Source organism: Sinocyclocheilus grahami, unplaced genomic scaffold (assembly GCF_001515645.1).
Source record: "Sinocyclocheilus grahami isolate Dianchi unplaced genomic scaffold, SAMN03320097.WGS_v1.1 scaffold181.1, whole genome shotgun sequence".
Classification (NCBI taxonomy): Eukaryota; Metazoa; Chordata; class Actinopteri; order Cypriniformes; family Cyprinidae; genus Sinocyclocheilus; species Sinocyclocheilus grahami.
The window spans coordinates 1,604,336-1,627,561 of record NW_015505360.1 but is presented as its reverse complement, the minus strand read 5'-3'; the positions used below and the strand labels follow the sequence as shown (position 1 = coordinate 1,627,561).

The following is a 23,226-nucleotide window of genomic DNA, read 5'->3' as shown; positions in this document are numbered from 1 at the left end:
TCTGACCCTCCCATAGACAGCAAGGTAACTACCACGTTCAAGGTCCAGAAAAGTACCAAGATGATCGACAAAGTAGTCCGTGTGACATCAGTGGTTCAACTGTAAAGTTACGAAGCTACGAGAATACTTTTTTGTGCAAAGAAAACAAAAATAACGACTTTATTCCACATTTTCGTCTCTACTGTGTCACTTTTGGACGCGCGTTCACGACAGTATCATGACGCGAGCGTGTGGCGGCGCTGACCCAGACCTGGCGTAATGACGTCATCACGCCGGATCTGGGTCAGCGCCGGCGCCGCCACACGCAAATGCGGAATGAAGTCATTATTTTTGTTTTCTTTGCGCAAATAAGTATTCTCGTAGCTTCGTAGCTTTACAGTTGAAATACTGATGTCACACGGACTACTTTGTCGATCATCTTGGTACTTTTCTGGACCTTGAACGTGGTAGTTACCTTGCGGTCTATGGGAGGGTCAGAGAGCCCTCAGATTTCATCAAAAATATCTTAAATTGTGTTCCGAAGATGAACGAAGGTCTTACAGGTTTGGAACAACACGAGGGTGAGTAATTATTGACAGAATTTTTGATTTTTGGGTGAACTAACCCTTTAAACGCAGTTAAATCACATGAGTGGCTTCTTGCTTCTAGAAAACAATAGGAAGACACCAATGTTAAGTCAATAGTTATATTTGTACTTTAAAATTAATATTAATTGTCAATGTAAACCAGTCTTATGCGAAGATGCGTAGTTCTGGAGCTTAATTATTGGCTGTTTACAAACAACATAGCATCTTGGTCCAGTGTTATGTTAGTATCAGTGATATTTTTGTTAATATTTTGAATTAGGTTTTATTTTTATATTTTGTATCCATTTTAATTTTTAGTAATTTTGTTGTGTTTTTGTCTGTTTGTTTTTTGTTTTTATTAATGACTGTATAATTTTTTATTTAATTTAGTTTTATTTATTTTATTTGTTTTAGTTTATAAAATTTTAGTTATTTTAGTATTTCAACTTTTTTTTTTTTTTTTTTTGCCTCAACTAGCCAAAATAAATTTAGGTTTTTATATATTTTATTTTTATTATAAAATATAATAATATAATTTATAAAATATATATTTTAAAAATATATTTTCATATTTTATTTCAGTTTTAGTTAAAGATGGTGCGGTTACAGGTGTTTGTTTATCAGCATTTGAATGCACCTCATCCAGCCAGAGTTCAAAAGCTGAAGTCAGATGCAGGTTATTGTGTTTGTTGTGGTTAAATCAGATACTTCAGTAGGACACACACAGGAAGAGCACCTTATGAGAAGACCGTTCCTTCTGTTTGCTGACCCTGCAACAAATGACCTGAAAATCTGCTTATCCAAGTCATTTGCTTTAAAATGACTAGGCTTTGTTAATTTGGTCACACAGTGTCAGGGCATAAATCTTGCAAAGATGTATGCATTTTGAATTCAGAAGAGTATTCTAGTCATTTTTGGAGGGATTTTGCTCGCAAGATTGTCTAATCTAAAGCTTTTATATACATTAAATGCACCACATTTTAAATTTCAGAATAGTAAGTTAATGAAGTCCACGGTTCACTGGCTTCGCTTCTTTGCCAGCTCTTATTTTCCAAGTCATAGTTTCCCACATCAGCACTTCTGAAGTTGAAGTCGAGACAGCAGTGATGAGACGCTCTCTTTACACTCGCATGTTTTCAGGCTAAAGAGTTTCTGAAGGAGCAGGCCTGGAAGAATCACTTCACCGAATACGGCCAGGGAGTGTGTATGTATCGCACAGAGAAGACCAAAAAGCTGGTGCTGCAGGGCATCCCGGAGAGCATGAGAGGAGAGCTCTGGCTCCTGTTTTCTGGTGAGTCATGCATCCCACAACTGGCTCACAGACAGCAGCGAGAAAACAGCTCTGGATTCAAGTAATAAATAACTGATAATCGAGCATAGTTATTATTAGTTATTATATATTTGGACTCCCCATTACCCATGAAAAAATTTGTTTTCAAAAATGTTTGTTTTGGATCAGAAAATGTCATCTAAATGGTTTGTATAAATTTGAGCAGTTGATTATTTGATGGGTTGGTTGTTTATCTGTATGTTGGTGTGTACAGGGGCGATTAACGAGATGGCCACTCATCCCGGTTATTATGAGGATCTGGTGGAGAAGTCGATGGGGAAATATAATCTGGCCACAGAGGAGATCGAGAGAGACCTGCACCGCTCTCTCCCAGAGCATCCAGCCTTTCAGAACGAGATGGGCATCGCTGCCCTGCGTCGAGTCCTCACTGCGTACGCCTTCCGCAACCCCAACATCGGCTACTGCCAGGTAAGATGCACAGCAACACACCGTCTGCAGTGAATGCACCCACAGCACGATCATAATGCCGGTCTCTCGTCTTCTGCAGGCCATGAACATCGTGACCTCCGTCCTGCTGCTGTACGCTAAAGAGGAAGAGGCCTTCTGGCTCCTGGTGGCCTTATGTGAGCGCATGCTTCCCGACTACTACAACACCAGAGTCGTAGGTGAGCTCCAGGATCATCCAGCATCTTACGTCCCACCAAATGACACTAGGGCCCTATGATTTCCTCCGTGTGGAAAAATGTGAATGGAATCATTGAATGCTGTCATAAAAATGGAATTTACAGTATAACACAGTATGTCACGGAATTTGGAAATTTTTCATAAATGAAAGTATGGCTGTATAATGAATCACATCACAAGTATCTGTGAATATTAAACCACAAAAGACTGCTATGTAATATGAAGTCTGCGCGTATCTGTGATCGGTGTGAATGAGTGGCACAGTTTCGTCTACTACACACGCGATGCTCGCAGTGTTTTCAGCGTCTGTCGTCTCACTATATGAGGACATGAACGCAAACCTCATCTCCAGAGCTGCTCTGAGAGTTACTTTAACAGTATTTCACCATTTCAATTCATAAAACTATCGTCAGATACACACAAAAACTCAAAGGTCTTAAAGGACATAAATATATTACAAAATAAAATAAGAAAGGGCAGAATTTTTATTAAACTGAAGAAATGATGACATAAATATATTACAAAATAAAATTAAATAATATAAAATGGACTCACCATGAACCAATGAAAGAATTTAGTTTCACAAGTGTTATTGTATAGAATGTAGTTCTCACAGTAGTAACAATAATAATGAAGCTTTTTTTAAGGGAGTTACACAATTCCTTTCTTGCATTTATTCCATGTTTTTATTTTAATAGTATACCTTTGTTGTGCAGCAGTTTGTTTGACAAAAAATGAAAGGAATTGATTAATTTGCATCTGATTACATTTTAAAATATTAATTAAATTGTTAATGTTTTATGCCTTAATTTGATTACCACCATTTTGGATAATACATTTATATTAAATAATAAATCCAGAAAAAATTAAAACAGAATTTTTTTGGGGGAAAAAAAAAAAATATATATATATATATATATATATGTACTATTTTTGTGTAAAATGAATTGATTATACATGCTTTTTGATTATTACAATTTAATTAAACCATTAAAATGAAATCCAGAAAAATTAAAGTGGAAAACACAGAATTTATATAAAATGGAATTTTAGAAAAAAAAATAGAATGTTTTTTTATAGGGCCCTATTATTGTAAAATATGTGATAACTTATCAAGTTGTTAAAGTTTAAATGGAATCTAGAAAATTTTGAGTGGAAAGCACAGAATTTGGGAAAAACAAAATGGATTTTGAGATTTTAAAAATCTCAGTATTTCATACGGCCCTAAAAAAATATTTTTATTCAACTTTTAATATATTGATGTTAAATTGTACATGTTTCATGTGCAACGCAAAACCAGGAAGATCTGTCAGCACTGAGTGTGTTTGTGTGTATCTCAGGTGCTTTGGTGGACCAGGGTGTGTTTGAGGAGCTGGCTCACGTCTACGTTCCTCAGCTGTACGACTGCATGCAGGCGCTGGGTGTCATCTCCACCATCTCTCTGTCCTGGTTCCTCACGCTCTTCCTGTCCGTCATGCCCTTCGAGAGTGCCGTGGTGGTGGTCGACTGCTTCTTCTACGAGGGCATCAAGGTCATCTTTCAGCTAGCGCTGTCGGTGCTCGACGCTAACATCCATCAGCTGCTGGGCTGCAAAGATGACGGAGAAGCCATGACCATCCTGGGCAGGTAAGACAACTGCATGCTTCTGAATACGTGTAGTGAGTATGTTGTGGTATGCTGCCTAGCAAGTATGTGTAGTATTCTGCATATGTACTGTTCTGCAAAGTCATGTGTTGCATACTATGGAGTATTTACTGTACTGTGAATTTAGTGTATGTTGCGTACTACATAGTGAGTTATATAGTCTATTATCACAGTTTGTTCATGTTGCAAGGTGATTATATGCTGCATACTACATAATGTATGCACTATACTGCAAATTTAGTATATGTAGCATACTATATAGTGAGGATATGTAGTATGCAAGCACAGTTTATTAATGTTGTGCGCTGCAAAGTGAGTATATTCTGCAAACAATAAAATGCTTGCGGTATAATGCACATTTAATGGATGTAGCATACTACAGTATGTAGTTAGTATATATAGTCTATAAGAACAGTTTGTTAATGTTGTGTGCTGAAAAGTGAAAATATGCTGCATGCTACATGGAGTAAACAGTACACTGGAAATTGAGTGTATCTAGCACACTACGTAGTGAGTATTCACTGTCTCTGAGCAAAATGTGTGAACTGCTAAGTGATTATATGTTGCATACTACATAGAGTATACAGCAAATTTAGTGTGTCGCATACTTTATAATGTATATTGTATGCGTTTAAAGTGTACTGCAAAGGCACTATACTGTAGTATGTGTGTATATTGTGTACTACAAAGAGACTATTCTATAGTTTGCGTGTATACAATGTACTACAAAGGGGCTATTCTGCAGTATGTGTGTATATAGTGTACTACAATAGGACTATACCGTACTATGTGTATGTAGTGAACTACATAGGGACTATACTGTAATGTATGTGTATATAGTGTACTACAAAAGGGACTATAGTGTAATATATGTGTATAAAGTGTACTACAAAGGTACTATAGTGTAAAATATGTATATATAGCATTCTACAAAAGGACTGTACTGTAATATATGTGTATATAATGTACAACATAGGGACTATAGTGTAAGATGTATGTATATTGATTGTACTACAAAAGGACTATACTGTACTGTATATGCATGTGGTGTACTACACAGGGACTATACTGAAATATATGTGTATATAGTGTACTGCAAAGTGAGTATATATGTGTGTATTTATATACAGTAGTATACTACAGTATTTATCGAATACCAAGGTCTGTGTATGACAGTGCTGCAGTTTTGCTGACAAATGAGTGTGCATGCTTGTGTATGTGTGTTGTAGGTATCTGGACAGCGTGACTAATAAGGACAGCACTCTTCCTCCAATCCCTCATCTTCACTCTCTCCTGACGGATAATGGGGATCCTCATCCTGAGGTGGACATCTTCAAACTTGTGCGCATCTCCTATGAGGTTTGTTCATCTCAAATTCTGACCTTGTATATTACAAAGTGTGTTTTCATGGGTTCTGTCTGTGTCGTATTGCATGTTTGCTGATGTTCACTGTGATCTGCAGAAGTTCGGCTCCATCCGGGCAGATGTGATTGAGCAGATGCGTTTCAAACAGAGGCTGAGAGTGATCCAGGCCATTGAAGACACCACCAAACGCAATGTGGTAATCGTCTGACTCCGTACTGACACTAGTGTTTTATTAGCACTCAGTCAGAGGATCTGTGGCTTTTAATCTGTTCGCATTTGCCTCATCCACTGCTTTTGCAGGTGCGGACCATCGTGACGGAGACACCCTTCAGCATCGATGAGCTGGAGGAGCTTTATGCACTCTTTAAGGTCAGTCACATGATGAGGTCATGAATCAGCCAATAACATTTACAGTGAGAGTGTGTGCTGTGATTTAAAGGGGTCATGTGACGTTGCTAAAAAAAAAAATTCCAAGTATTTGTGTAATGCAATGTGTTTACGCGGCTTAAGGTAAAAAAAACACATTATTTTCCACATACTGTACATTATTGTTTCTCCTTTATGCCCCGCCTTTCTGAAACGCGTTGATTTTTACAAAGCTCATCGGTCTGAAAAGCAAGGCGTGCTCTGATTGGCCAGCTATCCAGTGCGTTGTGATTGGCCGAATTCCTCATGCGTGTGACGGAAATGTTACGCCCCTTACCAGGATGAGGAAACAGTCCTCCATAAAATGCGCTGCACACACTCGAATATTTGGGTTGTACTGTTCTGGAACAGTGTTGTAAATAAAACTTAACCACTGATTTCTAGTCGTGTCCTCTTTTGGAAGGCCAAACAAAGTAGTTTGGCTTTCACAACGAAACACACAGAGTCTTCACGACATGGCAGCGGCGGCAACAATACTACAGCGAGAATCAAAGTTACGCATTCTTTCTTTGCGTGAACATTTGGGCAGCGTTATGCAAATCTCCCACACAGTGACGTAGACATGTGGGGGCGTGTTTGAACTTGCTAAAGCATTTTTAATTATTATTATTATTATTATTATCATAAATACATTCTTGTTATTGTCTTTACAGTATTTTATTGTTTTGACATTATTTGCCTATATTTAATTGTGCTTGCTAAATATGTTTTAATTATTAATATTATTATATTTAGTATATGTAGCATACCATACTGCAAATTTAGTATATGTAGCATACTATATAGTGAGGATATGTAGTCTGTAAGCACAGTTTATTAATGTTGTGCACTGCAAAGTGAGTATATTCTGCATACAATAAAATGCATGCAGTATAATGCACATTTAATGTATGTAGCATACTACAGTATGTAGTTAATAATCATTAATACATCTAAATTAATTAATTAAATTAAAAATATTATATAATATATATAATTAAAAATATTATGCTATTATTTTTTCTATCTTTTTTGTTTTTATTTATTGGTATTTTATTATTATTATTATTATAAATGTTATGATTTTTATCCTTTTATTTTCCTTTTTGTTTTACTTAGATTATTGTGGTCATATTTAATGGTGTTTATCATTTAAAATGTATTATTATGATTATTATTAATGTTATTATTATATATGCTATGATTCTTATTTTTATTTTCTTGTTTTATTGTGATTATTTTGGTCATATTTAGTGGTACTTACTAAACAATTTGAATCCAGCTCATCCAGCCCCATTTGTGTTACACCTCAAATCATACAGTCTGTTGAGGTAAACAATCAAAAATGTTGTTGCCTGGCAGACAATAAAAAGGATGAAAACTCATCGTAGGTGCAGTCACATTTAAACGTACATGCTCCATATCCGTTGACTTTATAACATGAATATCCTGTGCATGTATTTATGACCATCAGGCTGAGCATCTGACCAGCTGTTACTGGGGCAGCACCAGTAACCCCATGAGCCGGCACGACCCGAGCCTGCCGTACTTGGAGCAGTACCGTATCGATCTGGAGCAGTTCAAAGTGCTGTTTGCGCTGCTCTTCCCCTGGGCCTGCGGCACGCACGCTGACGACCTGGCCCTGCGCGTCTTCCGTCTGCTGGACCACAACACCGACGCGCTAATAAACTTCAGAGAGTTCATCAGCGGCCTGAGTGAGTGTGCTTTATCATGACCAATCCCATTGTTGAAATTGTGATCATCTTTTCAATCATTTTGGTTAAAGATAATGAGGGCACATGCATTATGTAAAAATAATAATAATGTGCACTAGGGCTGTCAAAAAAAATTCTAATTTCGAATATTCGTCGAATTGAAAATAAAAATCCACATTCGAGTGCAAAAACGTTGCATTATAATATTAGGTGTGCGTTAAGGAGGCAGCCTTATCAGTGGCGCACGAGATGCGAGTGTCGTTGCACAGTTTTTTTTTTTTGCCTGTCCAGTTGAAGCCACTGGATGCGGCGCTGCTGTGTTGTTCATTAAAAATATTGCGGGAAAAGAGAACATCAATGCGGAGAAGATCTTGTTTTCATCAAAACTGAAACCAAGCCGTTCACACAGAACACATATTTCGCGCATTTTCTAGAAGGACATCTATCACCGTTGCAGTCGCGTCTCGCACAAAAGAGCCGCATGTTTAAGCCATGTAAAATAGGTGAAAAACTGAAACCAAGCCGTTCACACAGAACACATATTTCGCGCATTTTCTAGAAGGACATCTATCACCGTTGCAGTCGCGTCTCGCACAAAAGAGCCGCATGTTTAAGCCATGTAAAATTAATGCAAGTTTAACTTTGAAAAAAAATAAACATATCTCGAGACCTTATGGCGGGGGGTTTTCCCATCCCACTGCAACTCGTGTTTTTAAATGAAAATTGTACTCTGTGTGATTTGTGTTAAACTAAATGCATACATGATGCTGTTTTGTTTATAGCTGTTTAAGCAACTTAATTATAATTGGTTTATAAACATTATTTTAAACATTATGCACTTTTTTTCACATATAGTCATGTTATCTTATGCTTTGAATAAACGTGCGTTAGTAATATGTTGCTCGATGCACCCTCTTGTGGCCTCAGGAGAGAAGCCAAAAGCTTTTCTTCACCCTAACTGAAATTATGCATTTTTAAATTAGAATATAATTCGAATTTTGATCATATTTAAGTACAAAATTCGAATTTAGTTTTTCAGCCATTTTGACCTAAAATGTGCACAGATAAGTTATTTATGATAAACACTGCAATATTCCATAAAAAAAATAAGAAGTCGATTTTGATTTTATGGTGACTTACCATGTTTAGAAGTCGAAACATGTTAGTCAAACTATATTATGACCAAAAAAATGTAAAGTTTAAAACATTAAATATATGATAAAAATATATCATATAAATATATCAAAAGTGCATTGGGTTGATTGTTTTTGTACACATATAAAATGATTGGTTTCTATTTTAGGTGTCCTGTGTCACGGTGACCTGACGGAAAAACTCAAATTTCTGTACAAGATTCACATACTTCCAGGTAGGTGAGAATATGTGGGTGTAAAAGAGAAAATAAAATGTTTAACATTGTTAAACATGGTGCAAATTATGCTGATAATTAATTCAGCTTATAATTAATACAGTTCTGGGACATGTTAGTATTTTATTTAAAATATTTATATTTATTCAGCATTGCATATACCTGTTTTATTGTTGTTATATTATGTGTGGTAACTGTAAGATTATTAGTTGTGTTTCTCTTTTGTGAGAGGAACCATGGATAAAAAGCAGAAATGAAAGTGAAGACGGATGTTTTGTTCTTTCTGATAAGTCTGGGTCAAAATTACCCCACAAATCAAAAGAATTATCCTTAAAGAGAGATAAAGAGATCATTAACAGAAATATTACTGAAGTGTTTTGTGTTTGATGTTATTATCTGAATTAGATTGAGCTCTAGAAGAGGCTGAATGTATTTGTTCTTCTCAGAGTTGCACCATGAGCAGGAGGAGCCCGACTCGGCGTGTGAAGCTACGCAGTATTTTTTTGAGGACATCACCCCAGAGACCTCCAGCGGTACTGCTGCATGCTCGCACTCACCACACAAAATAGGTTGTTACACCAAAATTACGGTGGAAAGGATTCTTGATGCCCAGTCCAGAAACTGATCACTGGTGCTGATGCTTTGACCTCTCATTGACAGGCCTCGACCAAAAGAACAGGGCCGAGAAGGACGATGGTTTTGTCGGAGTCACTTTTAAAAGTGAAAAAGGTGGGAGAAAATACCAAACGGATCAGAGCTGATGTTTGATGTTGGAGAGCTGTTGAAATGTGCAACATTCTGTCTTTGGTGTAGTTAAGAAAATGCACACTCCGGATTACCGGATGTACCTGCGCCTGTGGAACCAGGAGACCAAAGCAAAGTTAGAGAACATGAAGGATCTGCCCAAACTCAACCAGGTACGTCAGAAGACCAACTAAAGATACTTTATGAGCATAACTCCCATTGAAACAGCGGGATTCTCCATTCACAACCCATCAAATATGTGACCCTGGACCACAACATGGGTATATTTGTAGCAGTAGCCAAGAATACATTGTATTAGTCAAAATTATCGATTTTTCTTTTATGCCAAAAATCATTAGGATATTAAATAAAGATCATGTTTCATGAAGATATTGTGTAAATTTCCTACCGTAAATATATCAAAAATGTATTATCATTTGTAATATGTGACTTAATTTGGACAACTTTAAAGGTGATTTTCTCAATATTTAGATTTTTTTGCACCCTCAGATTCCAGATTTTCAAATATTGTCCTATCCTAACAAACCATGCATCAATGGAAAGCTTATTTATTCAGATGATGTATAAATCTCAGTTTCAAAAAATTGACCCTTATGACTGGTTTTGTGGTCCAGGGTCACATATAAAGAAGAGTCATTTCAGAGGCTGAGCAAGACAGCTCATGAAAATAAACCTGTTCTTTCTTCGCAGTACATTGCACGAGAGACCAGGAATGTGATTTAAGAAAGTAAATATGAGATATTTTGAATTCATGTTCACTTGAACATGATAAACTGCCAGTGGAAAATGTGTTTAAAATTTAAAACGCGTTTAAAAAATATATATATATTCAATAGATAGCTAGTATATTTTGCTATTTATATTTCAATATTTTGATTGTAATTTACAACATTGGTTGTTTAGTTGAAATAATGGTTTCTCTGATTTAAAAAAGTAAATACACATATAACTTAATATATATCATTATGTATATGAATTAATAAAAAATATATAGTAACGCAATATTATATATAATTATTTATTAATACAATTATTATTATTTTAAATTTAATTGACATTTTAAATATAACTTTATATAATTCTTAGCTTTTATTTATTATGTAATAACATAAAAACATTATATAAATAGCAATAAATAACATAGTGTAGTAGTATTATTATATAATTTTATTTGAATTTGTAATTTAATAAATTGACAATTTTGTAGATTAAACTATATAATTTTATTATATAGAATATACAATTGTATCTTTTTAAATATTATATAAATTACATATGTGTATATTTTATATAAATCTCATACACACACTTATATAATAAATTAATAAATAAATAAAAATCTAATTTGTTACATTCTTATATCATTTTTTAGGTTCATGTATTATATAATAACACAATAATAATTTATTTTTAATTTAATCATTTTTAAATTATTTCCCTAATAAAAAACTATAAATAAATCTACTGCACGACAAGGAGATTAGGTTTGGTTATTCATGGGTAAAATCTGACTCCGTTTCCTCTTCCTTCTTCAGAGTCAGTTCATCGAGCTGTGCAAGACTCTCTATAACATGTTCAGCGAAGACCCCAGCGAGCAGGAGCTGTATCACGCCACGGCTACAGTCACCAGCCTGCTGCTGGAGATGGGAGAGGTGGGCAAACTCTTCTGCAGTCCCGCTCACAAAGATGAGGACGAGGACGACGATGAGGAGGACCGCATCCCAGCGTGCAGGAGCAAGCGGGAGCGAGTGCGCCGCAAACCTTGTGATGGCGAGACAAACTCCTGCATCACGGGTCCATTAGAGGACATCAAACTGGAGGACTCGTCACCCAAAGACACGGCCACGTCCTCCGTCATGCTCATCTCCGACGACGAGACCAAAGACGACACGTCCACGTCCTCCTACTCCGTCCTGAGCGCCGGCTCCCATGAGCTGGACGATAAGCTTCAGTGTGAGGACATCGCGGAGGACACGGTGCTCATACGCAACGGCGGTTTACCTCACAGCGCCAGCATCGATAAGGACTGGGCCATCACTTTCGAGCAGCGACGATGAGGAGGACCGCATCCCAGCGTGCAGGAGCAAGCGGGAGCGAGTGCGGCGCAAACCTTGTGATGGCGAGACAAACTCCTGCATCACGGGTCCATTAGAGGACATCAAACTGGAGGACTCGTCGCCCAAAGACACGGCCACGTCCTCCGCCATGCTCATCTCCGACGACGAGACCAAAGACGACACGTCCACGTCCTCCTACTCCGTCCTGAGCGCCGGCTCCCATGAGCTGGACGATAAGCTTCAGTGTGAGGACATCGCGGAGGACACGGTGCTCATACGCAACGGCGGTTTACCTCACAGCGCCAGCATCGATAAGGACTGGGCCATCACTTTCGAGCAGTTCCTGGCCTCGGTGCTCACCGAACAAGCCCTGGTGCAGTACTTTGAGAAGCCTGTGGAGATCGCCACGCGAATAACCAACGCCAAGAACGTTCGCAAGGTGGGACACCAACACATGTCCGTCAGTGACTATGAGATCTCGCTATCAGGCTAACGTGCTAAACTAAAAACTAATACCTCTGCATTCACAACTCTATTTCGGGGTTAAAGGAGTAGTTATCCAAAAATTAAAATCCGGGCATCATTTACTCACTTTTATGTTCCAAACCTGACTGACTGAATTTTTTTCCGCGAAAAGTTCATGCTAGTTTTTCCATACAATGAAAGTGGATGGTGACCATCTCTGTTGAGCTAAAAAATGACAAGAAGCAGCATTAAAAATAGACATGTACGCTATATAGTGAGTTTTCTAAAGCCATATGCTAGTAATTAACAACTTAAAGTTCAGTATGTTTCTCTCACAAACCTTTTTTATGACTTTAGACATTTTGTAATAATCATAATAGCCACTTTTATGATGTTTCATTGTCATTTGAGTGTGCACTTGAAATATTATATGCACTGTTTGATTTTACATTTTATACAAGGCTTGCTGTTTTCACACAAAAAAAACTTTGATTGGTGTGGTTTCACTGTTTCTAACAGTAAATCTAAATATCAAATTACATAACAGACTTATGCACTATTTATTGAGTTTTTCTTAAGCCATACGCTAGCAAATAATGACTTGAATATCAGTGTGAGTCTCATATAAACCTATTTTATGACTTAAGACGTTTATTGGCTACTTATATGATGTTTTAATGCCATTTTTGGAGCTTGAAATCTCCTTTCACCATTGTATGGAAATGAGCAGCCTGGGCATTCGGCTAAATATCTCCTTTTGCGTTCTACCTTGAGAAATAACCTCATACAGGTTTGGAACGACACGAAGGTCAGCAAATGATGACAGAACTTTTGTTTTTGGTGAACTGTCCCTTTAACTACACCTAATCTGATCTCCTCTTTAATCAGCGGGAAGCTTCAAAGGCTTGATGTTTGCGTGAGCTCGTTAGGAAACGGACAGTAATGAGTTTTCTCGGAGGCTTGTCTTTGATCTGATGACAGAGGGACCGTTATGTGACCTACAGAATGACCTTTTGACCTGTACAAAGTCTGAGAGGACCTGTTGTATACTACAATGCGCTTGATGTACTTTATATACAGAAATGGTTACTTATAATATCTAATACAGTTAGACTGTTCATCATAGTAATCGTGTCTAGAATAGCTCACTAGTCCAGATTGGGCGGGAAAAAAAATGTTCTTAATCAGTATTTTTGTTTCATGTTCCAATAAATGTATCTAAACATCCTAAAAACAATATCAGTTTACTTGAGAAGCAAAACTGTGAGCAAGAATTTTCTGAAAAAATTAAAAAAGGATGGACCCCAGTAAAAAACTGTTTATACTAAAACAAGAAAAAAAATCTAAATTTAAACATTTTTAAATAGTGTATTTGTACAAACAATACAGGTCAACGTTACATTTATTTTACATTATATTATATTCTATAATAATAGTCTCATGGAATCTTATGTGGTGTTGCTTCTCAAGTACCTTCTCAAGATTTAGATATTTTTATTTTGAAATAAGACCAAAATGCAGATTAAGAGAATGATTTTGTTTTTTACAGTATAGTAACTCGTCTTTAACGTACGAGAGCGTTCACAGGGATAGTGTGGAGATACATCTGTGATATTTAACACAAACTCTTGACACAGAGGAAGGACGCTGGGACGTTAGATCTGGGATTGTTGAAACTACATTTTCTTGCCGCTAAATCATCTGTAATTTCCCAGATTTCTCATTTCTCTCTTCCTCTCTCAATTCTTTGCACCTGCACTTTGGGTTTTTCTTCTTTATAAAATGTGAGAATGTTCATAACCTGTCAGTGCTGAAATATTGGATATGAATCAGCTGAGAGGCGATGCTGTCCAGCTGTGTTTAATATCTGATTTATAGTGTATCCTGAAGAATATGATTGTGTACAGTTTTAATTTGACTGTGTTCTCACCAGGCATGGGGCATGTCTGTGCACCTTCTCGTAAATTATTGTTTGTTTTTTTAAATAGAGGACTTTCTACTTTATTTCATGCTGCTGTTTTTAAGTTTACGTTTTAATGTGAATGGTTAAAATCAACCTGTAAACGATTCAGATCACGTCCAGGAATTAAAAGTATAAAAGGAAAGTGTTTTTTTTTTTCAGTGAAAGGATCCTCAGAAAAAATGGGGGTTTCTTCCATTTCAGGTCAACCTACTAAATGTTTTATTTAACATTTTATATGTATGCTTGCGATTTTTGCAGCACTTGGACAAGCTGTGATTTCTATCAATAAACCTTAATAACATTTCATTTGAATTAAATAACATTTAAATTGAAATCCTAAGTTTTAATAAAATCAAATTAAGCCAGATTGGGTAGCAGGGATGCAGATTTAGGCTAAATAGAACTGTCGCTGAATTATTTTGTTTATTGATTAGTAATAAACTTGTTTTTCCAATATAATTATAAAATAATAGATTTTTTTTCACATACATTCAAAGCTTGATGAATAGTTAAATTGTTAATTTGCATTAACATTGAGAAAATAGAAAATGTTTTTTGTAAATTAAAGCTAAATGTCAATTTAATGTATTTTCTACAATGAATATTAATTCAGCATCATATATATATATATATATATATATATATATATATATAAATGCTTTTTATTTATTATTCCCATTTTATTTATTATTTACTTTTTATTTAGCCCTAGATAAATGTATTATTATTATAATTTACATTTGTATTACTTTTTATTATTTCTTTATTTTTATTTCTTTATTTTATTATTTTTGTTTATTTGATATGAGATTTCAAATTAAAAGTCACATAGTAGAACTAATTAGAATTTTCTGCTTGGTCATGCTGAATGTGGCTGTTGTTGAGTGTAATGACCACTAGAGGCCAGTAGAGCTGTGAGACGGTGTCATTTGCATACATTTGAAGTGTTTGAAGTCTGTGCTGTTGTTCAGAGTTCACGGCTGTAACACAGCGATGTGTCCTGAATGAAATGCCGTGTCTCTCCACCACTGACGTTTAGAGGGTGTAAGCGCAGACGTCCAATCATACGCCGGTGTTCTCAGATCGGCCCAGTACTGGAGATACTTGGCACACACATAATAACACCATGCTGTCTCAGTCAACAAGTCCTACGTCATTACCAGGCAATTTGTTTGCAAAGGCTGTTCTCTCAGCTTCAAAATGAACTTTTTAGGAGCCAAATATCCTGTAAATAAACCTATTTACTACTTGCTAAAGCACTTTCCATCACTAACTACTTGATAAGTCAGCTGTTTATCTGTTTCAGTTATCCGCTTACCTATCAAGTATTGTTTTATCTTTAACCTTGTATCTTTTGTACTTGATCCAAGTATTGTGCCACAGATCAGCAATGCGAACAGTAAAATCCCTCTGCATTTGCCGTCTATGAATTAACCAATAAAATCAAAGTCTACTGCAATAGTGCAAACTCGACAACCTGCAGAGCACTGTCGCAATATAATAATGTCAGCTTCATTAATGCACTGATGTGTTTTTTTAAAACACAGAAAGTTGTGTCTGAAATATTAAATTCTATTTTTTAATAAAATATTACATTTTAAGATATTCAATTGATTGGAATGCTGAATAAAGTTAAAATCCTTTGTGATTTTGAGCCTCTTTGGGATGGCACCACGAGGTGTCGTTCACAGAACGCAAGCTTCTGGAGGGCGCATAAGTCTGAACTAGCGAGTTTAGGTATATTGGTGTAGAGCCAGTGGTTGTATTGTAGGCAAACATCTGTACCTTGAATTTGATGCAAGCAGCTATTGGCATATTTTTTTATAAAATATTACATTTTAAGATATTCAATTGATTGGAATGCTGAATAAAGTTAAAATCCTTTGTGACTTTGAGCCTCTTTGGGATGGCACCACGAGGTGTCGTTCACAGAACGCAAGCTTCTGGAGGGCGCATAAGTCTGAACTAGCGAGTTTAGGTATATTGGTGTAGAGCCAGTGGTTGTATTGTAGGCAAACATCTGTACCTTGAATTTGATGCAAGCAGCTATTGGCAGCCAGTGTAAACTGATGAAGAGAGGTGTGACGTGGGCTTTCATCAGCTCGTGAAAGACCAATTTCGTTGCTGCATTCTGGATCAGTTGCAGAGGCTTCATAGTACAAGCCGGAAGGCCCGCCAAGAGGGCATTACAATAGTCCAGTCTGGAGAGAACAAGAGCTTGGACGGGGAGTTGTGTGGCCTGCTCTGATAGGAAGGGTCTAATCTTCCTAATGTTGTATAAGGCTAATCTGCAGGACCATGCCGTTGTAGCAATATGGTCTGTGAAGCTTAACTACTCATCGATCACAACTCCAAGGTTCCTGGCTGTCCTGGAAGGAGTTATGGTTGGCAAACCTAGCTGTATAGAGAAGTTGTGATGAAGTGATGGGTAGGCTGAGACCACGAGCAGTTCGGTCTTAGCAAGGTTGAGTTGAAGGTGATGGTCCTTCATCCAGTCAGAAATGTCTGTCAGGCAGGCTGCAATGCGACCAGCTACCGTCGGATCATCTGGTTGAAATGAGAAGTAGAGTCGAGTGTCATCAGCATTGCAGTGATAGGAAAAGCCATGTTTCTGAATGAACAAGAGCTTGGACGGGGAGTTGTGTGGCCTGCTCTGATAGGAAGGGTCTAATCTTCCTAATGTTGTATAAGGCTAATCTGCAGGACCATGCCGTTGTAGCAATATGGTCTGTGAAGCTTAACTACTCATCGATCACAACTCCAAGGTTCCTGGCTGTCCTGGAAGGAGTTATGGTTGGCAAACCTAGCTGTATAGAGAAGTTGTGATGAAGTGATGGGTAGGCTGAGACCACGAGCAGTTCGGTCTTAGCAAGGTTGAGTTGAAGGTGATGGTCCTTCATCCAGTCAGAAATGTCTGTCAGGCAGGCTGCAATGCGACCAGCTACCGTCGGATCATCTGGTTGAAATGAGAAGTAGAGTCGAGTGTCATCAGCATTGCAGTGATAGGAAAAGCCATGTTTCTGAATGACGGATCCTAATGATGACATGTAAATGGAGAAGAGAAGTGGTCCAAGCACTGAGCCCTGAGGAACCCCAGTAGCAAGAAGTTGTGACTTTGAAACCTCACCCCTCCAAGACACCCTGAAGAACCTACCTGAGAGGTCAAACTTGAACCACTGGAGTGTGGTTCCTGAGATGCCCATCTTAATGAGGGTGGACAGGAGGATCTGGTGGTTAACTGTGTCAAAAGCAGCAGACAGATCCACCAAGATGAGTACTGAGGATTTGGAAGCTGCTCTTGCCAGTCTCAGGGCTTCAGTAACCGAGAGCAGGGCAGTCTCAGTTGAGTGGCTGCTTTTGAAGCCAAATTGGTTGTTTTCCAGGAGGTTGTTCTGTGCGAGAAACATAGAGAGTTGGTTGAACACAACTCACTCAAATGTTTTTGCAATGAATGGAAAAAGAGACACCGGTCTGTGGTTTTCTAAAAGTGCTGGATTTAGAGAGGTTTTCTTAAGCAGTGGGGTTACCCGAGCCTGCTTAAATGCTGTGGGAAATGTACCAGTGTGTAGAGAGGTGTTGATAATGTGAGTGAGCACAAGTATAACTGAAGAAGAAATGGCCTGAAGGAGGTGAGTGGGGATAGGATCAAGCGGACAGGTAGCAGGATGATTGGAAAGGATATGTTTGGAAACTTCTGCCTCAGAGAGTGGAGAGAATGAGGAAAGAGACTGTATTTGTTGTTATGATGTGTTTGTGGTGTGGAGAATTGGCCGCTGATGGTTGTTGTTTTATTGCTGAAGAATATTGCAAAGTCGTTGAAGAAGAGAAGAGATGAAGTGTGCGAGAGTCAGAACAATTGCTAATTTTGTTGTGATAGTATGTCGTTTTAGCTGTGGAGACGTTTGCAGAGAAGGAAGAGAGGAGAGACTGAAAACAGAGGGTGGAGGAAGTGAGGATGAAACCGTAGAGGATACGTGAGCGGGAGAGAGGGAGCGTAGGTAATTACAGTAATATAATTAATTATTGTTGTTGTAATTACTATAATGATGATTATTAATAATAATATTTTATTATCTATAATTAACATTAGTTTTTTTGTCATTTTGGGCATGCCTAATGACATACAAAGTTTGAAGTATTGTTTATATTGCAGATGACAACCTGGCCAATGCATTGTAAGTATGTGATCTACTGTACATGGATGTGTACCCCTGGATGTGTTATTTTTATTATTATTATTATTATTATTATTATGATTGTGGACAAGGCCTTTGAGATCGGAAAAACCAGTTGGAATTCAATGTAGTTTAAAGTAAGTCTTAGTTTCTACTCTGCTCTCACTGGCATATCTGGCTTGATTTTCCCTTGATAAAGTGTTCCTACTGGCTCAGGAGGGGCTGTAGGACAGTCAGCAGATGACTGAAGATAATGATCCAGCTGGTGTCTGTTGCACAAACCTGTACAGTTCAGGCCTGTTATCAGTCCTCCATGGACTTCAGTCGCAAATGTCACCTCCTTCACATCCTAATGACTGACTCAGATAAACATTAGACCAGTACTAGACCACTTCACAGTCCAGATCCAGTCCTTCTGAGAGAGATCAAACTATCAGTGAAGCTGAAGTCTTCATATTACTCTGCAGTGCTGAGGATATACAGTATATTGATTTTTGACAGTAGCTCGGCTGTTTTCAAGACTTTAGCAAAAGACAAAATTAATCACTGCATTTGTTAAGCAAAGACAAATGAAACATGCTCAGCTGGAATATTCCCCTCCCTCCATTTGTTCGGTTCGGTGAACTGGTTCTGGTGGTTTGTTTCAGGAATCAGTCTGTACATGCGGTTCATTTCACTGCACTGATCTGCTGATTCATGAGAATAATCTCATTTCATGACAAATAGAGTTTTACTCCTGCTTTTATGTTGTAAAATGTTTAGTTACATGATATTAATCACAATTCAGCATTTTTTTTTTTCTTTTGGATAATGGTGTGCATGTGGGTTAAAGATGAATGCTGTCGGTCTAACTGAGATCTTCATTGTTTGTGTGCCATAAAAATACATATCTGTTTTTAAAAATGCATATAATCTGACTATTATCTAAAAGATATTGCTCTTTTAAATGGTGTAGATTTAGTTCGCTACTTAAAAAAAAAAAATTAGCTCTGTTTGTTTGAGAATTCTGACACAGCATCACTGGCTCAACCAATGGCATGAGATTGTGGCGGGACTGTTTTTTTTTTGACCAATGGCAGATGGGGGAGTGTTCGGGGAAACTTGTTTAAAAACAAACTTTATTTTTGCAGTTCCACTTGGTGATTCAGTGGCGGAGGAATCACATACTTCAACTTTAACAGTTCTTTGATGATATTAATGGTTCAATTTAGAACTATATCTGTCTGAAGAAGAATTACTTTTATTATTATTGTTATTATTATTATTATGACAGTGATAAAGTGGAATCACTGTATTATTATTATTTTGTTATTAATATTTATACACTTGAAATATAATTTTTGCGTTTCATTTTTTTTCTGTGGCATAGAGATCAAATAGTTCAACTTTAAAGGTTATTTGAGTGGTTCAATTTAGAACTATATCTTTCTGAAGAATTATTCATATTGCTATTATTATTATTATTATTACAGTAACATGTAATAACTGTACTATTATCATTACTATTATTATTGTTTTTCATATTTATAAGTTTAATGTAAATCTAACATTATCAAGATGAATTTATTCTGACACAGTTTAACTCTGAGTTCTTGTCATATTTTATTATATGACATAATAAAACATACCATTTTCTAAACTATAGTGAATAAACTGTGATAATGTGAGAGATGCTGAAGGTGTCTGAATACATTTTGGTTTGACTATCTATTTGATAAATGAAGTTAACCAACTAACATTATACATACTCTTTTGGTTTCTGTACCCAATATTTAAAAAATGTACAAATGCAATAAAAATATCGGTATCGGTACTCAGTATCGGCAAGTACCAAAAATAAAAGTATCGGTATCGGGCGAGTACTGGAAAAAGTGGTATCGATGCATCCCTAGTAAATATAAATTTAGCATTTCTAGTAAATTATATATTTTTGGCGATGCAGTGACAGAGAAATCGCATAGTTCAACTTTATTGTTTTTTGATTGTGTTTCTGAAGAAGAATTATTATCACAGTAATAAAATATAAGAACTTTTTTTTTTGCGTATGATTCATGTTTATACATTTACATTAAATGTAAATTCAGTGGTTCTTTTATATTAATGGTTCAATTAAGAACCATATATGTCTGAACTGTATTATTAATAATAATCATATACATTTTTATACATTTAATTTAAATATAAATGTAGCATTTAAAGTTTTTTGGTGATTCATTGGTGGAGAAATCGCAAGGTTCAACTTTAATGCTTCTTTGATGATATTAATGGTTAAATTTAGAAGCGTAACCCGTAAGGTACTTGACTTTTAATGAGACTAGTTTAATTTGAGCTTTTTTTGTTAGTTTTAATGAGCAGAACATGTTTGTTGAGGATCGTGGAGGTTGTGCTGCATTTGAAGGCGTGCAGTGATTGATGCTTCATGATTTTCAGCTGAACTCCTGCGTGTTTTCCTCCATCTGTTAAACAGAAACTCATACTCATTCTTAGAGCTTTGTTATTTGGCTCGTATTTTACCGTTTCCCACCCTGCCGTGCGGCCAATCATCTTTCAGACCCTGCAGGACTGTCCCTGCGCTGCTATTGGCTGACAGCTTTTCTGAGCTCCTTCAATGCATCTGCACTTTCATTAGTAGCCAAATTATAAACATCTGCAGTCATGCTGCAGTGAACATTTATTTATGAAGTATTGGTACTTTAATATATTGCTTAAAACTGAATGTTTTTACTCACAACCCCATTGGTTGGTGATTGTTAAGCATGCATGAGTCATTTGTTGATGCTGTGCATGTTAATGTGCCTGTTAATGACAGCAGCATCGTGAAATGCTTTCAAAAGCTTTGTGTTCTCTAGTTATCTAAGCGCTTGTTTATCTGGATGTGGGATGTTTTGGACTGGACTCTGTGCTGGAAGGTGGACTTTGTGTCAGCCAGTAATCTTTCCCAGAGAAACACCTCCCTGAGTGGAGGAGGAAAAACCTCTGTTGGATAATGATATATAAAGAAAAACAGAACATGCCCTCGTCCCTCCAGAGCTCCAGTCGTCATCCTGTCACTCCATCAGACAGAGGAACCCAGTCACAGGTCAGTTCACCATGTTTGTGTCATCTTCAATTAATAATAGAACTATATTATGTAAAAATATAATTATTTTTAAAATACAATTTTAAATGAAATATTTAATAAAATTAAATTTTTTAAAAGAACTTTTGACATTGTTTTTAAATGTGTACAATTATTAATAAATATGTGATATTAGCATGCAAAAACGATTTAAAATCGTGCAATTTTTTTTTTCATTTGAATGCAATGTATTCTTTTTAATATTATTTATATTGTGCAAAAGTTCTAATTCCTATAAATAGCAAAAGCATACAAAATAAGCTGAAATATTTTGATCTTTGCTTGTTGCATACAAATGCATACTACAGACTCTATTTTTCTTCCATTAAAAACATTTTTAAGAACTTCATACACAGTTTATAATTGTCCATAACATTAATTTCAAGCATCTCAGCAGAAGCCTTTTGATCAAAATAATTTAAAACCGTCAGAAATATACATTCAGGCAAAGCTTTTGACTCCTGGTGTAAATATTTACAACATATGCAAATGTTCTCAAAGTAAAGATCAAAAGGCTTCTGCTGAGATGCTTGAAATTAGTGTTATGGACTATTATAAACTGTGTATGAAGTTCTTAAATGTTTTTAAGGGAAGAAAAATAGAGTCTGCTGTAGTATGCATTTGTATGCAACAAGTGTGCAGCATAATGCGAATGCTTTCAATGCTGGTTAATAAATGTCCAGAAGAGCTCAAATATATGAGATATATGTTTTGGTCTCTGTGTGATTTTCATCCTTTTATTATTCTAAAACATGCAAAATAGTCATAATGAAGAATAAGCTGGTGTGGCCAAACTTTTGACCATGCGTTTTATGATCAGAAGTATTGTAATGCAGTGACTGTGCATGTGTTTTCAGCTGTCAGTATGGTGGGTCTGAAGCCATCTGATGTTCCTCCTCCTCTGGGTGTGAAGGTTCTCAGCGCAGGAACGGCCGCCTGCATCGCTGATTTAGTCACCTTCCCTCTGGACACCGCGAAAGTGCGGCTACAGGTACAGACTTCAACCTGATACCAGCCTCGGGATCTGTTGCATTTCTGTGATTTGCACAAATAATATATTTATTATTATGATACAAATTACATGAACAATTCTAAATTCTATTTTTAAGATTTCTAAAAAAAATTTTAAATTTCTTTGTTTTCTAAAAATTGACTTTCAAATATGATATTTTCGATGATGAATATTTTTTGTTCGTTTTTGCTACATTCTTTAAATAAAGCTTCCAAAAGGTGGTTTTTGCAGCGATGCCATAGAAGAACCATTCTGGGTTCCCCAAAAGAAGCTTTCAGTCAACAGCTCTTAATAGAATCCTTTTTTTAGTGTGAAGAACATTTGAAAGAACATTTTCCCACTTTTGTTGAATGGAAAGATTCTGTGGATGTTAAAGGTTCTTTATCGATCTATCATTTCTATTTGAAACGATAGATAATTTCAAAAATGAAAAAAAGAAGAAGAAAAAGAAAAAAAGTCATTTTTGTTTAAACTTGTTGTAATGCTTAATGAGATTGCCCAAGAATCAGTAAAAAATAAATATATATATATATGTATATTTACACTGTTACATTTATTTCAAAATATACAAAAAATAGCCGACAGACAGAGAAACAGACAGACAGACCGAGAGAAACAGACAGACAGACCGA

General features: G+C 36.4%; 2 protein-coding genes across 2 annotated transcripts in view; both read left to right on the top strand.

The window, feature by feature from the left end:
- LOC107594295 (TBC1 domain family member 9-like) overlaps positions 1-13,613 on the top strand; it is a 32,924-nt gene extending 19,311 nt beyond the window's left edge. The window contains exons 9-22 of the mRNA XM_016284291.1: positions 1,707-1,857; positions 2,111-2,325; positions 2,405-2,522; positions 3,882-4,167; positions 5,415-5,544; positions 5,648-5,746; positions 5,851-5,919; positions 7,430-7,670; positions 8,974-9,039; positions 9,486-9,572; positions 9,700-9,768; positions 9,853-9,956; positions 11,340-11,842; positions 12,192-13,613. Coding sequence (XP_016139777.1) covers positions 1,707-1,857; positions 2,111-2,325; positions 2,405-2,522; positions 3,882-4,167; positions 5,415-5,544; positions 5,648-5,746; positions 5,851-5,919; positions 7,430-7,670; positions 8,974-9,039; positions 9,486-9,572; positions 9,700-9,768; positions 9,853-9,956; positions 11,340-11,842; positions 12,192-12,354 — 2,301 coding nt within the window. The 3' untranslated portion in view covers positions 12,355-13,613. The remainder of the gene's footprint in view (positions 1-1,706; positions 1,858-2,110; positions 2,326-2,404; positions 2,523-3,881; positions 4,168-5,414; positions 5,545-5,647; positions 5,747-5,850; positions 5,920-7,429; positions 7,671-8,973; positions 9,040-9,485; positions 9,573-9,699; positions 9,769-9,852; positions 9,957-11,339; positions 11,843-12,191) is intronic.
- Positions 13,614-21,449: 7,836 nt separating this feature from the next.
- LOC107594344 (mitochondrial uncoupling protein 2-like) overlaps positions 21,450-23,226 on the top strand; it is a 6,436-nt gene continuing 4,659 nt past the window's right edge. The window contains exons 1-2 of the mRNA XM_016284356.1: positions 21,450-21,543; positions 22,440-22,573. Of these exons, the coding sequence (XP_016139842.1) occupies positions 22,448-22,573 (126 nt within the window). The 5' untranslated portion in view covers positions 21,450-21,543; positions 22,440-22,447. The remainder of the gene's footprint in view (positions 21,544-22,439; positions 22,574-23,226) is intronic.